Source organism: Euprymna scolopes, chromosome 31 (assembly GCF_053919585.1).
Source record: "Euprymna scolopes isolate OS-2025 chromosome 31, ASM5391958v1, whole genome shotgun sequence".
In the NCBI taxonomy this organism is placed as follows: Eukaryota; Metazoa; Mollusca; class Cephalopoda; order Sepiida; family Sepiolidae; genus Euprymna; species Euprymna scolopes.
Window position 1 is genome coordinate 74,604,939 of NC_136512.1, and position 18,203 is coordinate 74,623,141.

The 18,203-nt window shown below is 34.4% G+C and overlaps 1 protein-coding gene across 1 annotated transcript in view; it reads left to right on the top strand.

Annotated features, from left to right (window-relative positions):
- LOC145255822 (uncharacterized) overlaps positions 1–18,203 on the top strand; it is a 382,839-nt gene that overhangs the window by 344,797 nt on the left and 19,839 nt on the right. Inside the window, exons 7-9 of the mRNA XM_080114540.1 lie at positions 12,967–13,354; positions 14,617–14,648; positions 16,540–16,679. Coding sequence (XP_079970666.1) covers positions 12,967–13,354; positions 14,617–14,648; positions 16,540–16,679 — 560 coding nt within the window. The remainder of the gene's footprint in view (positions 1–12,966; positions 13,355–14,616; positions 14,649–16,539; positions 16,680–18,203) is intronic.

Sequence of the window (18,203 nt, forward strand, 5' to 3'; positions counted from 1 at the left end):
TATTAGGTTGCAGACTCTCTTTTGAACCCTGTCTAAAAGAGAGAGAGAGAGAGAGAGAGGGAGAGAGAGAGAGAGAGAGAGAGAGAGAGAGAGACTAGTAGCAGATGCATCAGCCCAAATGTGGCAGCAGTGTTTCATACATGGGCGAATGGGGGCCTTAAAGTCGTTTAAAATATTCACTGAAAACTAACACTTGAAGAATATGGGATGTGTATTCTCTTTAAAAAATAATCTCTCCTTCAAGAACGGTCATCAAATGTTTCAATCGATATTTATTCAGTAAGGGACCAGTTTTTCGTACCTAGCAAAAAGGGGCGAGTTTTCCGGATACAAGTTTTCCGAGTACGAGTTTTCCTAAATTCGTAACCCGGAAAACTCGTACCCAGAAAACTCGCCCCCTTTTGCTAGGTACGAAAAACTGGTCCCTTACTGAATAAATATCGATTGAAACATTTGATGACCGTTCTTGAAGAAGAGATTGCTTTTAAAAGAGACTATAATCCCCATAGTATTAAAAGAAAAAAAAAAATACTTGTTTATTGTTGTTTTAAAAAAAAAATAAAATCGATTTTCTTAGTGTCCGTTTTCTACCTAACTGGCTAAATTGTTAGTGGTTTCACTTATTTTAAAGCGTTTATTCTGTTCAAAAACGAGACAAAGACCGCATAATATTTTTATAATATTTATACTTATTTGCTGTTGTTTTTAAAAGGGCAAAATCGATTTTTCTACCTAGTTGGCTAAGTTGTTAGTAGTTTAATTTATTTTGAGGCGAGTTTTCCGAGTACGACTTTTTCACACACACACACACACACACACACACACACACACACACACACACACACACACACACAGTATATATATATATATATATATATTGTATACAGAAAGTTGTTAGATGAGACAAGTCATTGGTACAGTCGGTCTCAAGCCCGATAATTAGGACCATTTAAGATATCCTTATCTAGCTCTCTTCAGCCAATATTCTTCCACTCTGCTGGATTTATATATATATATATATATATATATATATATATATATATATATATATATATAAATATATATATATAATTCACATTGAGGAAGATCGAAAGATCGGTCGAAAATATGTGCTTTTGAAGGAAACATTCTTGTGTTTTTCAAAAGACTTTTTGTATTCCTACACGTCAACACACAGGAAATAAATACAGAAAAGATATAAACATTCATATATTTTTCGTATTGATTTTTATTCATACATATTTAAATGTATATATATATATACATATATACATATATATATATATATATATATATATATATATATATACGTTTCATTAAATAAAAGACATTTTCTGTCTATTAGTTCTATTTTATATAGAATTTAATAAACTTTACTAATAGTAATAGCATCCTAAAATGTAAAGTTATTAAAATAATTTACCAATGAAAAAATATACACGTTATAAAAATATAAATATACATTGTTCAAAACGAATTAGATTACTCTATCCCTGACGATGAATCCAGAAAGAAATAATGTAGTCGGACTTATGACAAATTTGGCGATTATATCGGCCAGTTTTTTGCCAGAAGTGAAAACAGTTACAAAAGAACCAAACATAGAGCTAACAGACAAAAAAACAGAAACAAAAAAAAAAAACGCTTATTTTATTTAATGAAATGTACTTAAGAGAAAAAATGCTGCTTTAATATATACACACTCACACAAATACATACACATACCCCCCCCCAGGCTCCAACCCGTACCGCGAAGGAGGAGAAAAAAGAACGTAAAAAAAAAACAACCCCAAAAGCTTGACGTCTTTGCTGCTGTTGCGCCAATCGTCAAACCAGAAATGACGAATGTTTGAATTAAGGCTTAGTCAATCGAAAAGAGGGGATGACTTTCGAAAATATCGGCGAAAAAAGACGATCCCCTCCTTGTAGAAAAGTGCCCAGTTAAGGGTGAAGGAATTCATATTTTTAGTCAATTTTTCGATATTTGTCGTCCGAAGGGATGAGCTTCAAAATGATATCAATCTCGTGAAAATCCTGTCGAAAGTTTACATACATAATACATACATACATACATACATACATACATAATACATACATACATTTAAACAGACATGTGAGATTTATACTGTAGACTAGCCTGGGTGCTCAGCGTTGCCCGGGTGTTGGAAGTGTGTGTTGAGCAAAAAAAAAAATAAAATAAATAAAATAAAATAAAAAAATAAGTGGTAGTAGATGGGCAGGCTCGAACCCGTACTGGGAAGGAGGAAAAGAACGTGACAAAAAAGTGACGTATTTGCTGTTGTGTTCAAACCGGAAGTGACGAATGTTTAAATTAAGGCTAGACAATCGAAAATATCGGCGACCCCCACCCTGTAGAAAAGTGCCCAGTTGAAGGTGAAGGAAATAATGTTTTTGGCTAATATTTCGATATTTGTCGTCCGAAGGACCGTGCTTCAAAATGATACTAATTTCGTGAAAATCCGTCGCCTCTATCGAAAATTTTAGGTATACATACATACATACATTTAAACAAACAGGTGAGATTTATATTATAGATTTTATTGGATCCGATATATAGTAATGATTTAAAAAGTTTAAAAAAAAATACAAAATAAAAATGACTCGTGCGCCACAACCGAGAATCGAAACCAGAACGTTTAGCTTACCATTTTCTTTTTCGTTTGACGTTAGTGCCTTAGCTATGAAGACATGTTTACTGCAAGGCTAAAAATTAAGACATGACCCAACAGCTATTACGTTAAGCATGCGTGTTCGCAATGCCGTCGTTCGACTATCACCTGGCAAATTTCATTTCTTTAGTTTTCACACTTTTACACCGATTTCCCCCGGCTTAAATCTAAATAAAAGGTTTCGCACAGGTTCTAATACCCTATATATTTAGTGTCATGTCTGTAGACCAAAAACTGACAGAGAAGTTTGGAAGGCAATTTAAACACACACACACACACACACACACACACACACACACACACACACACACACACACACACACACACACACACACACACACACATATATATAAAGAGGTTTGTGTTTACTATAATCTTTTTACGCAAATATTACGCAAGTATGACTCATGTAGAATATCTGCATGAATATAATTATACGTAATAGTTAACTAATGGTGATCATCTCATCAGAAACTGAAAGAAACTAATAGGAAACTAATTAAAATGAATGTTTAAAAGAATATGCAAATTAGCTTGATCTTTTACAGATGAATACAATTATATGACTCATATATAACAAAGTTGTATTTTCTTTTTACATAAATAGAAAACAAGCGAAGCATGCATCGTTCGTCCATGAGTGCACAGTGAACGGGGCATAAAAAATGACTAAGTTCAGCATTTGCCTCCCCCCCCCAATTTAACCTCCAAAGACACAGGGCACGTCAAACCCTGGTGACAATGAACAAACGATGCAGTATTAGGCATTAAGATGTAAATTTGAGTTCTGCACCATGCAAAAAAAGAAATGACTAAGTCCATCATTTTCCCCTCCTCCATTTAGCACCCAAGTCCTTAACATATTTAAATTTGAATTCAGCACCATGCAAACTTACTAAATAGACATACACAGAAAATTTTGGACGAATGCGGTAAAATAGTCAAACAAATGGAGTGTTTTTATTAGCCCTAAAAGAGTCCTTGGAGCACACCCAAGAGTTATCGCGAAATATAGATAAACAAAATTTTATAGAAATCAGTTAGTTACAACTTTTCAGAAAGTTTTATGAAAATCCAAGGCATCAATTTTTTTTAATAAGCACAAAAGTGTCAATTTTAGCCATTTTAACCCAAAAGGCACCAGAATTTTCCCGAAAAATCTGTTCTCTTACTTTTTTACGCATATCATGTTTAATGTTTGTGTAAAATGTTAAAAAATTTCTTTTTAGGGGGTGGGTGGGTGAAGTTCTGATGGCCTGAAGGCCACTCGAGGACAAGGATTAATGATTAAACAGTGAGCCAACAACGTAGTGATCGGTAGTAGTGGAAATTGGGGTAGAACTTTGTTATTTAAATGGACGGTTACATAAGAACTTGTTTGCATTAGACTTGAATACGACCATATTGTAGTCAGCTTAAACGCAGGCCCGCGGTACAGAGTTCCACAGGCATGCAGTTCTTGGAAAAAAAAATTTGTTCAAAGAATTTGCGTTTAGATTTGGGAAACAACAGAGATCGGAGGATTTTTTTTTTTTTACAAAAGAGTTACCACTTATCAAGGCCCAGAGGCTACCCGAGGATAAGGATTAATGAGTGTACGGTAGTCAATGGGAAAATATCGTAGCAATCATAAGTAGTGAAATTTGGTAAATTTAATTATTTAAGCTGACGGCTCATCAAGAACTTGTACATATTGGACTTGAAGACGACCATGTTGTAGTCAGTTAGAAAGCAGGAAAACGGAACAGAGTTTCACAGGCGCGCAGTTCTTAGAAAGAAGCTTTGTTCATGGAATCGACATTTAGGTTTAAGCACAGACGCGTGGGAGAAATTATTGATAGTGTTTTCAGCTAGACGAATGTTTTTCGTGTAAGTCAGGCCAGGGGACATCATAGATTGGAGCTCAGACGAGCACTTGCCATGAAAATAACGATAAAGCAAAGATAGACAAGGTTTAGTTATTGAGAAAAGAGCGGACAGACGAACATAGGAACGGAAAGGGTGAATATTTTTTTTCTGTAGAAAGTTTTTTTTATTTTGACGGAATGAAATTTGGCTCATGGTGTACTTGTTGGCGTGCTGGCGTGCCAAAAAAAGAATTACCCATAAATAATTGTTCAAATGAAAATAAACGAAAAATTAGCTTTAACCGAAATGAACTATAAGATCTGACGAAAACGAATTATAAGTAAGTTTTTAATAAAAATGGACGATAATATTAACGAAAACGAACGATAAAATGCGACCCCCCAAAAAACTCAAAGCAATTTAAATTTAAACAAATTAAATACAAAGTTACTAGTGCAAAAATATTTCTTTTTAAATCAAATTTATAGAAAAAATATGTTGAATAATTTAGGTTTCTAAATAATAATGCTATTATTTCAGCACGGTCCGTATTCTGTTTATGTACCAAAAACTGATTAATGAACGAATTTTGTAATGTTATAAAACTTGTTGATGCAAACATTTTAAACTATTTCTTGATAAAACTGCATTGATAATAGTGGTAATGATGTAGAAAAAATACATGATGGGACATAAAAGATCGCTCATTTTAATGACCTAGACGACTCATGTGGATTATGCCTTCATGAAAAATTATTAAACTGTAGAAAAGAAATAGCAAACAACTGTGTTCACAATGATGTAGAAAAATACATGATGGGACGACTCATGTAGATTATCCTGTACTTTAAAGAACCCTTACATCTATTAAACTGTAGAAGAGAAATAGCAAACAACTGTGTTCACAAGATAAAATTTACTCTAGGATAGCGATACAGAATAGTTTTAAAACTAACAAAGACAATAGAAAATAAACAAATAAATAAATTAAATAAACATGAATATACATAAACGATCACACATATATGTACGTATATATATATATATATATATATATATATATATATATATATATATATATATATATACATATATGGATATACATATGTGCATATATGTCTGTACACATATATATATTTATATATAAACTAACATTAATAAAAATTAAAAAAAAACACTAACCTAGATTTAAAACAGATCAAGAAGCTAAATATTCAGGCTAAATAGAGCACACACAAATGAACAGGTAAACCAGAGGTCAAATAGGCCTTTGTCCGATAAATGCATTATCATTGGCTGATAGGAAGGGCGCGGTAAATAAATAAGGGGGTGGTCACAAACAATGTGTATTTTTAAACATTATTTTATTATTCCGTATTTTGGTTTTTCATTAGAAAATTATCATTGTAACAATGTTTTTAATCATTGAAATCGTTTTTAACCCGTTTCAGAGTTCTGTGAAGCGTCCTCTTCAGAAAGTATTTAAAATGTTTAGAATATATTCAAGAGTGTTTAAAATGTAAAAGAATATATATATATATATATATATATATATATATATATATATATATATATACAATGTATCACAAAAGCAAAAGTGAGTACACCCCTCATATTTCTTCAAATATAATCTCTATATTTTTTCAAATATATATCGATTTAACTATAATATTTCTTCAAATATATATCTATCCATCGGACAACACTGAAAAAATGTTTTTTTGACATAATGAAAAGTAGTCTGTCTGCAGCATATATAACAGAGTTAATTCATTTCCCCTCAAAATAACTAAAAGCTAAATCCCTGGAAACAAAAATAAGTACACCTCTTACGAAAAGTTGTCAATATTAACATACAACATGCCAACTCTCAATATGTGTGGTCACCATCATCATCCAAAACTGCCTTTACTCTTCTGTGCATGGAATTTACCAGCGTCACATGTAGCCACTAGGATGCTCTTCCACTCTTCAATTACGACGTTGTGGAGCTGGCAGATATTTGAAACTTTGCGCACCTTCACCTTCTGCTTGAGGATGCCCCAAAGATGTTCTATTGTTCACGTCTGGAGACATGGTTCGCCAGTCCATCACCTTTACCCCCAGCCTCTTCAGTAAATAAGTGGTTGTCTTGGATGTGTGTTTTGGGTCATTGTCATACTGGAACACTCTTCAAATTTTTATGTTAATTGGAGGACTACTTGAAATTATCATCACATGGATTGGTGAGTTTTTAAATGAGGCAACCCTCCCCGACTTCATCTCCTTCTTTTTATCCGAGTAGGGGGTTAAGAGGGGTGCTACTTTGTGTTATGACGCATTCTTCATTAAATTATTTTGGGGAGTCGAGACAAGTTGAGATAATCAAAGTGCTCAATAACCTTGATAGAGCAGATGTGCTTAACCGCAGCGTGTCTTGGAAGAAATAATTACGTTCTCTTTTGTCATTGTGTTGTAGTGTACGTTGCTCAATGAAAAATGCACAATACTGGCAACGCCGGGTAGCCCTGCTATATATATAAAATAATATATATATATATAAATGATTTTATAAAATCAACAGTAGGTTCTCTACAATGCAATGTAGACTTACAACGTACTGTGGACTAAGTCACTGTGGGGAGGTATTTGAAGCTTCCTCTCGGTGCACCGAAATGGGTCCCCGTCTAGAGCAGGTAATCGATCGATTAAATTGAAAAATGAGCGATTTCACCAATTTCTAGGATAATAAAAATATGGGAGTGTGAAACATTTGTTGATCATTATTTACTCCCGGGCAACGTCGGGTCTCTCTGCTAGTATGAACTAAGAGACAACATGGTTTGTTTATTTCATTAAACAATAACTGCGTAATTAGAGCAGAATAGCATAATACGTGTTAATCCTTTTAAATCCGGATCAAATATTATTAAATAAAACCGTGGACACACTATGCTGTCTTCTTTGTTTATTAAAGTACAAAAGCGTTCATTCCTCGCTGATAAATTAAGAGAAATAACAATAGAAAAAGAATCTATAATAATATTAAGGGCGCGTATCTGTGTGTGTGTGTGTGCGCGCGTTTAATTTAATCAATAATCGCTAATAACACATTTCTGCGCTTGTGTTTACTTTAGTGATATTTTAAACCAGCGGATCTTAGGTGAAAACATTACTACGTACTTGTATGTGACGGCGAAATTATTATAAATTCCAAAATTTACAAGAACTGATCCCGTAGAATAAATAGAACTTATAGAATTATCAAATTTTATCGTACGTTTCAATGTTAAATTCACTCAGTATGGCAAGCAAGGGAGATAACTCTTGGCTTAAAGTATCTTGTACCTCTATAAGGCCATGTATGGAGTACTTTTGTCACATTTGGGCTGGTGCATCTACTACTAGTCTCTCACTCCTGGACAGGGTTCAAAAGAGAGTCGCCAACCTGATAGGTCCTGAACTGTCATCTAGGCTTCAACCTCTGTCCCATCGACGAAATGTCGCATCCATCTGCCCGTTCTACACTTATTTTAATGGTGAATGCTCTGACGAACTACAAGCATTTGTACCCTCTAAACGTAAATACCCTCGAAAACCCCGACAAGCAGCTAAATCCCACCCCTACACAGTAAAGATCCTTAGTTCTTGATGAGCCGTTCCATATAAGTTATCAAATTTACCAAATTTTCATTACTAATGATTATTATATTGTCCAATTTCTACTGTACACTCTTTAACCCTTATCCTTGAGTGGCCCCTTGGCCTTGATAATGAGTTGATACCTATGAAAAAAAAAAAGAAAATGTCCAATGTGAACAAGTTCTAATTGAATCGTCCCCCTAAGTAATCCAAGTTACAAAATTCCGACTGTTTAATATGCTAAAATCACAATGACTAATGTATACCTATTAACCCTTATCCTCGAGTGGCCTCTGGGCCTTGATAAGTGGCGACACCCTTGTAAAAAAAAAAAAAAAAAAAAAAAGGTGTAAGAAAGCCTTCTACTCCAATAGTTTCTTCACCAGAACTGCTAGGCTTTTGAACTTCCTTCCGGGATTCTGCTTTCCCAATTGTACTGACATGCAGAAGTTCAAGTGTAATGTGAACAGACATCTTGCTGCCCATCTCCCTTCATAATATCCCTGCAACTTATGTCCCCGATAGTAGTCTCCTACTTCAAAGTGGCACTGTCCTTTGTTTGGGGTGAAAATTGAATTAAAAAAAAAAAAAAGGCAAATCAAGGGACCGCCATTTTTTTTCAATCAACACATTTTAGAACATAATTGTGTCAGTTTTTTTTTTTTTAATTTTTTTTTATAAAAAATACATATAGCACATTTCATAGATTATTTTTCGGAATTTTCGGGATATATACTAATTTCGACATGACACGTAATTACGTAATAATGTTTTCACCTGAAATGCGTCGGTTTAAAAGATAACCAATATAAACAATCGCCCAAATTTATGCTAGTAAGAAAATGACATCGACAGATATCGTTCTTTCAATATGATACTAGCACGTTATAGACCGATCTTTCTATTTTTTGACCCGTATATAAAGACGAGCAGAACTCTCCAGCGTTGTCCGGGACAAGAAATATCATATTCCGGTGCTTCTACAAAATTGGGACGAGATTTTCTAGTCGATAAATGGAGTTTTCAGATAAAAAACAATGGTTTCAACTGATTTTTTTTTGTCAATTCTAATAAGTTACAATGGTAGCTTCCAAATTATGCAGTCGAAATTATCTGAATATTACTGGATTATTAAACAAAACAACTTTAACCGTGTAAGCAGGTGAAAAATTACAACTATTCTGTCTAAATCGAAACGGAAAATTGCCCACCTTTTGAGCTCTCCTGTGTCTTACGATCGTTTTCATCAAATTCTATTTTTTATTTTCTTTAATAAATAATTTTCTACTTTATCGATTTTCGTCATTTTTGGATATAACCATTTTAAAAATACGAGGAATACGTAGATACCATTTCCTTCATGTGAAATTTAATATTTCGATTTCCGAATTTTCGTCCCAATAGTGTAAAAGCGCCCATATTTCTATTAAAACTTGTATATTTCTGCCTCTCTCTATCTTTATCTCTCCAGCTCTTTCATTTCTTTACATTTTTAACGACCCTCACATGACAAAGCACGTTCCAGTCGCCCATGCACACCCATCGTTCATTGCTAGCAAACGTGCATTGAGAATGGTAGCTGACTATGTAGAATAATAAATTTTGAAGCACAATAAGTCGCTCATTTTAATGGTACAACTTACGTCTTCGTAGCTCTTCAACTTTTTGATTAAAAAAAAATAGGAGTTTTTACTTTTTTAACGATCCTCGTAGGACAAAGTGCGTTCCGGACGCCCATGGAAAGCCACCGTTTATCGTTGGCAAAAGTGCATTAAGAATAGTAGTTACTATGTAAAAAAAAAAAAAAAAAAAAAAATTCTGGAGCACAAGAAGTCGCTCGTTTTAATAGTACCTCTTCCGTCTTCGTAGTTCTTCAATCTTTTGCGTTAACAAAATTAGAGGCTTTACTTTTCAAACAACCCTCGTACATATTATCAGTCTTCATCTCAAAATTCCGAAACATTAGACTTTTCTATTTGACATTTAAAAAAAAAATTAATTGAAAACAAATCAGACACAAGGCCATCGAAATATGCGAGATAGTGGAATGTTAATTATATTTAGTCTAAGTAAATAAAAATGTCCATATTAGTCTCTACTAGAATCATCTTACTCGCCAAAATACCACATTTACTCTAGGGTCCATACTATGTAAGATATCCCCAAATTGGTTTGAAACTTTTATTTTTATTAATATGGTTTTATATTCAGAGAAATTCACTGGAGTATAATTGGAGAGTGGGAGAAAGAAAAGCAAATACTGGTTAGTAAGAAACCCTTTCTAAATAATAGACCATCCACTGTTTTCTAATTTGCTTAGAAACAAAAACAAGTAAATAGGTATCTTAATAGAAGTGGTATCTAAGTGAGAGAAAAAGAAAATGGGGATAGAGTTTAGAGAATGCGTGGCGCTGTCCATACTTTTGATATTACTGTAAATGCATAGAAAAGTTAAAAAAACAAACAAAAAAACATGTAAGTCTCTAAATAGGAGTGTGATCAGTGGGAGAAAAAGAAAATGGAGCATAGAGTTTAGATAATAGGTGCGTCTGTCCATACTTTTGATATTACTAAGTGTTATACCGGCCTTTCTATGCATAAGGGAAATTACACCGGTTCTTATTATATATATAGTACCAGTAATGTCTACACCGGTGAAAAGGAGCGACACTACTCCACTGCCTAGCGGAGCGTTAGTCAGTTGTACCCGTATTCCTACCTTTGTACCTGTGATGTTAATACACTTCATTTGTTAAACAAACCTCGACTAGATTTTCTTCTTTTACTATTGTGTTACGACACAACATTAAGTGAATTCATAGAACAGTTAAAACAAAAGAGAACAAGAAACAAACATACAAGCAAGTAAGTCTCTAAATAGAAGTGGGATCTAAGTAGGAGAAAAAGAAAACGGAGGATGGAGTTTAGAGAATAAATGGCGTCCATTCATACTTCTATATTACTAAGTGAATTCATAGAAAAGTGAAAAAACAAACAAACAAGCATGTAAGTCTTTTAATAGGAGTGGTATCTAAGTGGGAGAAAAGAAAAGGGAGGATGTTACTTAGAGAAGGTGGCGCCCGTCCATATTTTGATATTACAAAGTTAATTCATAGAAAAGTTAGGAAAAAAACAAACAAGTAGGTCTCTAAATAGGAGTGGGAACTAAATGGGGGAAAAAAGAAAATGGGAGATGGAGTTTAGAGAATAAGTGATTTCCGCCCATATTTTGATATCACAAAGTGAATCCATAGAAAAGTTTAGAGCCAGTAGGGGGTATTTGGTGGTGATGGGTTAGAAGATGTGACACAAGGGTCGAAAAGTTAGATTGAATAGCCAGCGCCCCAGAGGAGGAGCACTCTAACCTGCAAAAAATGTCTGGACAGTCCCGTCACCATTGCCAGGTAGAGCTGTCTCAGGCGATTAGCAATAAACTAATCCCTTAAGTAAAGCTTGGAATGGTGGACTCCCTAGAACTGCACATGACTAGCAGCATACCACACTCAACAGAGCAAAGGATATTTCAGAAAAAGTTTAGGCTCAGTTGAATTTCGTGCCGAGTTAATTTTTTTACTTGTTTTCACTCCAACCAACGCATATTGCCACTCTGAATGTAAGGGGCTACTATTTGGGATTGTGTCTAATAGCGGACTGTGGGGAGTTGAGCAGCGAGAATGTCTGTTCACATATGAGGTGCCTTCAAAATGTTTCCTCACTTTTTTTGTACAGGCATTTACAATTACCGTAGACTCTTGAAGATTCAGTGTTATTGCTATACATTATATGAGATGACTGACTAGTTTTTATGATTTCAGGTTCAAATGAACAGCTACAACAGGAATTGGAATACACCCTACTAAAACCTGATTGTCATAATTGGTGAATTTGAAAAAATGCATCTGGACGTAAAGACACTAAAAAATGATATGCGATAAAATTCTGTTTTAAACTTGGGAAAAAAATGCCACAGAAACGTATTGGACCATCTTGCATAAATCGAACATCAGTTTTTGAATGGCATAAGAGAAACAAGGAAGGCAGAGAGTATGTAAGTGATTATGAGAGCTGCAGGAGGAGTAAGGAAGTCAGAACACCAGAGTTAATTGCCCAAATGAAGAATTTAAGACCGTCGTGTGTCTATAGAGATAATACGCAGTTTGGTATCAGTGGGAGGGAATTGTACACACAATTATTCGCAAAGAACTGAAGATGCGGAAGATTTGTGCGAATGCATAAATCCACAGCTCCATCCTTGTCACAAACTATTTGACCAAAATGGACATCAAGACAGTTCCTCACCCTCCCTATAGCCAAAACCTTGCTCCCTGTGACTTTTGGTTATTATCTAAACTCAAGGAAAACCTTAAAGGCTGTCGTTATTAGACAATTGGGGCGATGAAAGAGGCTGTGACGAGGGTCATTGACACGCTTACACAAGATGACTTTCATGGAGCCCCCGAGTAGCTGTTGGATCGGTAAAACAGGTGCGTTGCAGCCGGAGGAGATTACTTCAAAGGAGGCTAGAGTTTCATATGTGTACTATCAATTAAATTACGCATACGAAAAATGTATGGAAACTTATTGGAGGCTCCTCGTAACATTTCAACTTCAGCAGGTTAGTAGAGTCAGGGAAGCAGGGACTTTAATGTTTGTTGGTAGATTTAGTGATTTTTTTTTTGATTTTACCATAAAATTGTTAAGTCACTGTGACTAAAATAAAGAAAGCCGGAGAATTAATCAACCGAAACATTCTAAAATAATTACTTTTTTTTTTCTCATATTTCATTATTTATTTATTTTTTACCAGCTCCTAAAGAATCAGACTCAAAAGAACCGAACGAGGCTCCTTGGATAAAGGAATTCCGAAACAGTCGGAAACGAGTGGGACGCATATTCAGCAACCGTGAACCCCTGAAGTCTGGCTCTGACAAGCCGCAGTCATCATCCTTCGAAGCGACAACCCCCGTACGAATTGCAAAACCCTTATCATCAATAGTCGGTGAACAGTCAAGCCGAGAGGTCGGAGGAAGAAAGCTCTCCTTAAATACCAGCCCCGGTTCTACGGTGGTTGAAAAGAAAGAGACCCCTAATATTCTTCCGGACGTATCGGCTTCTCCGAAATACAGAGTCGAAAGAAAGTTCTCTTTCCAGAGCACAAGCGAAGGGGGTGTTTCCTCAAGAATGAAAGAGAACCGGTAAGTTTCTTGCTTAGAGAACTAAGACCGTGATCTTGTGTCATGAAAAGCCTCGCTTGTTTCCTTTTATTTGAAGCCTACACAACCATGAAAACTACAGATCGGAAGTCCAATCGGACATTTGCTTCGATGCATTTAGGTTGAAAATATTTGAACTCAGCATTCAAAATCCGAGTAACGCACATACGAGGCAAGACACCTGAGCCACTATTGATTGTGTAGATAATCTATTATATAAAGGGTATTTGTCTGTGGGTTTGTCTGTGGGTTTGTCTGTATGTTTGTTTGTGTGTTTGATGAGTGGATGAAACGCGGAATATTCAGTGTAGCTTAATCGCCTTATACAATTTATAACTCACCATATATATATATATATATATATATATATCCTTTTATTTCTCTATGTTTTTGGAATACTATTTCCATTATTTTCATCATATATATATATATATATATATATATATATATATATATATATACCTATACATATATATACATATATATATATATATGCATATATATATATATATATATATATATATATATATATATACCTATACATATATATACATATATATATACCTATACATATATATACATATATATATACCTATACATATATATATACATATATATACATATATATATATATATATATATATATATATATAAAGTGTAGCTTTTATACTTAAATTTTCTCAGAAAATATAATTTTCAAGATAAAAATATATTGAACAAGGAATACAATATTTGAAGTGAGGGAAGTACGTCAAATGTTGCATTCCTTGTTCAAACAACAATTTTTTGTTTGGAAAATTATATTTTCTAAAAGAAATGTAAAAATAAAACCTGTAATTTTGAATTTGCTCTATCTAGTATATTGAGCAATTTTATTTGGCTAGGATTTCCTTTTATAAAAATATAACCGCCGAACAATATTTTGTAAGACTTTGAACCACAAGATTGATTAATCTATTATTTATTTCATATCATTATTCGTATATATAAGTTTAATTTGCCAGCTTAGAGGCTCTTAGGGATTGACATTGATAAAAAAGCATTAACATAGCATTAAACTATGTTCCTGCATTTTTATATTACCATATTTCTATCACGTTAAAACTGCCTAGTTTTTTTTTTTAGAAACCTTTTTTCCTCTCACGCATTAATCTCAAACTACAAAGATCTTTGCAATATCTAATTTAGAAAAGGTGATTTAATTCCTTGTTTTAATTTTTTTAAAAAAACCTTTTTACTTTCAGGTCACCGGTTACACAAACTAGTATTAACACAGGTGAGTTCAATCTATTAATTAACATTTTGTCTGTGTTTTTTGTTTTAATTTCCTTAACTATTTATTTTAGCCGGGGATGGGGCATCCTATTAGATACTGGACATTCACTCAGTATCTCATACATTTTAATAGATAGTTTTTTTTCGACATATTCTAACTATCCCTTTAAGTGCAATTGTTTGTATCTCGCTTGCACTTGGTTCACCTGATAAATTGACTAGCTAGTTTTTGAAATTCTTTTTCATGATTTCGGTTGCTCTTATAATTATTGGTATGATGGAGATCTCCCTTAGGATTCCAATTTCTTTTTATGTCGTACATAAGTTTAATATGTCGCATGTTATTTATTTTATTTCTTATGAAATTCGCTCCAATCAGAGCGTGGAGCCAATTGGTGTAAGAGATAACAAGAATGAAATATGTTTATCGCAACGATAGGAGATACGTATTAACTTTGGTCTTGAAAAGACCGAGATTATAGGTAAGAGGAAAAAAGGAATAGAAAAACGTTCCACAAGATTCTAGTAGGAAGAAAAGCTAATGGAATGAGAAGCTGTATTAAAGCGAAGCATCAAAACAGCGAGTTGATGAAGATCACTAGATCAACGAGTTAAACGAGCTGAAACAAAGGAAGCAGGCAATTCTAAAGGATATATGCCACAATAGTATTTATAAAACAAACTGAGACAAGCAACGTCAGGTTGAAAGAAAAGGGTTGCAGAAAAGAAAGGATGCGTCAAATAACAAAGAAGACAATAGTATATGTATTTGGCTCGATAACAGATTTGTAATTTTTTTTTTTTTTTACACAGTGATCACCACTTATCAAGGCCCGGAAGCCACTCAGGGATAAGGGTTATTGCAAGTACATTACGTTAGTGTGGAGATTTGATGAAGTGTTTACGTAAGGGGGCTGTTCATTAGGAATTTGTTAACGTTGGACTTGAAGACATCAAAGTTGTAGTCCGGTCGGAAGCAGGCAGACGGAACAGAGTTCTACAGGCGTGCAGTTTTAAGAAAGAAGCTTTGTTCATGGAATTCGCGTTTTGATTTAGGCACAGATATAGAGTGGGGAAAATTTTTCACAGTGGATTCGGCTAGACGGGTGTTTTTCGTGAAAGATTGGCGAGGGGGGACCAGAGATTGGAGTTCAGACGAGCATCTACCATGGAAATAACGATAAAACAAGGATAGGCTCGCAACGTCTCTTCTGTAGGAGAGAGGTTGCAGGGTAGAGAAAAGGGCATCCCCCACTAAGCCACGAAGTCTATTTTGTACTCTGTCAAGGCAGGATAGGCTGTTTTTAGCAGCTCCTGCCCAGATATGGCAACAGTATTCCATCCTTGGACGTACTTGGCTTTTTTACTTTTTGATTGAGAATAGCAAGTTCGATGAAGTGTTTACAGAGAATCGATCTTGTGAGAAGCAGAAAAAGCAATGGATCTAATCTCCAAAAAAGAAAGTCCAAGAAGTTTTAGAAAATATGCCACCTTTTTTTTTTTTTTGTAAAATACATCCTATAAAAGGTTCTGTGTTGATTGGTTGATCGGTCCCATTCAATGCATGAAAGACATTTTTCAAGCGACTATGAAGTGAACATCACTGCGACAAAATGGTTTGACTTATTCAAGTTTTTTGCTTATTCCAAGAAGCTTAGGCACAAACAAAGATCCGCCACTTACGACAATCTTGGCTCATTTTTACAGCTGTCATGAGCGACATGACAGTCTCAGTTCTTTGGTGATCGTCCGAAGTGTCGTCGTTCGTTGTTTTTCTGAAAAGGACGGCCTATGAAAATGGTAAATCTGTAGTTACCACGTCCTGTTGATTCCCATTTTTTTAATTTCGATTTTCTCTTTTCATTTCCTTCTTTTTCTTCTTCTTCTTCCAGCTGAACCTTATCTTCCAAGTTGGTCGGTGGCTGACGCCGGTGAGGCACCCGCGTCTCTTGCGGATACCCGAGGTGACATACCCGACTGGCAGAGAAAATTGGCAGAAAAAAACAAACTCAGGAAGCAGTCGTTCCGAAGGGTAAGTGTTCATCATCATCATCATTATCATCATTGTCGTCGTCGTCGTCGTCGTCATTATTATTTTTTTTTTTTTACTCACTTGCTCACTAGGAGTAGTGTCACAGGTCACCATCTCTTTGAGAACAACTTGTGGTGTTGTCTGGAGTCTGAGTGACAACAAGTCTCTCCAGATTTCCTGTACTCTCCACCTCTTTTGGTAACCTTTGCAAAAGAATTTGTGTTACCGGAACAGCCGCTTACTATTAATTTCTCGTTGGCAGCGGCCATTGGTCTTCTCTGGAATTTGGGTGGCAATAAGCCTCCCCAAGGTCCCAGTTATTATTATTATTATTATTATTATTATTATTATTATTATTATTATTATTATTATCAATTTTATTATTATTATTATTATTATTATCAATTTTATTATTATTATTATTATTATTATTATCAATTTTATTATTATTATTATTATTATTATTATTATTATTATTAATAATAATAATAATAATAATAATAATGATAATAATAATAATAATAATAATAATAATAATAATGATAATAATAATAATAATAATATTTACTCACTAGGAGTAGTCATAAAAGTCATCATGAAAGATTTCTCTTTGAGAACAATTTGTGGTGTTCTCTGGAGTCTAAGTGACAACAAATCTCTCCAGATTTCCAGTACTCTCCACCTCTTTCGATATTATTCTTATTCTTATTCTTATTCTTAATCTTATTCTTCTTCTTATTATTATTATTACTATTGCCATTCTTCTTCTTCTTCTTCTTCTTCTTCTTCTTCTTCTTCTTCTTCTTCTTCTTCTTCTTCTTCTTCTTCTTTGTTTTTAATGACACAGTTCCTCCCTCGTGTAGATGTATTATTTTTTATAATCAAGAGTTTTTTTTTTTATAAAATCACTCAATGAAGTTGAAATTATATGAAATGCTGTAGCAATTGTTTTTCAAATCAAATAGCCGGTAATAGGAACATCAGACATTATTAAAAGATAAAAAAAAAAAAAAAAAAAAAAAAAAAAAAAAAACGTGCACCTTGTCATCAATTATAATCCGGACAGCTGTGAGAAGGATGCAAAAAATCTAGAGATCTGTTTTGTTTATTTTCTTGCGAATGTACCACATCCTTATTTAATCGAGTGCTTACCAGTGATGAAAAGTTGATTCTGTACGAAACCCCCAAGCATTCCAGACATTTGTTGCTCCCTCAGAATGCTGTCCCTCACACCGCAAGACAATCTACGCACCCATGGAAGATTATGCTTTGCAGCTGGTAGACAGATCGTCAAGTGGTTAATTCTGAACTGCTATCAACAGGCCAAACAGTCACTGGACACCGATACTCACAGCAATTGAAATATGTGGCCGGGCATTGCAGCAGCAGGAGCTAGCACTTGCATTGCCTATATGTGCTTTTCCTCCATGCAGCGCACGGGGCACGGCAGCATGTCGTGTGAGTGGATAGGGATACAATAGAGCAAATAGTGTGGAAGACTTTGTGTCATCCACCTTATTCACC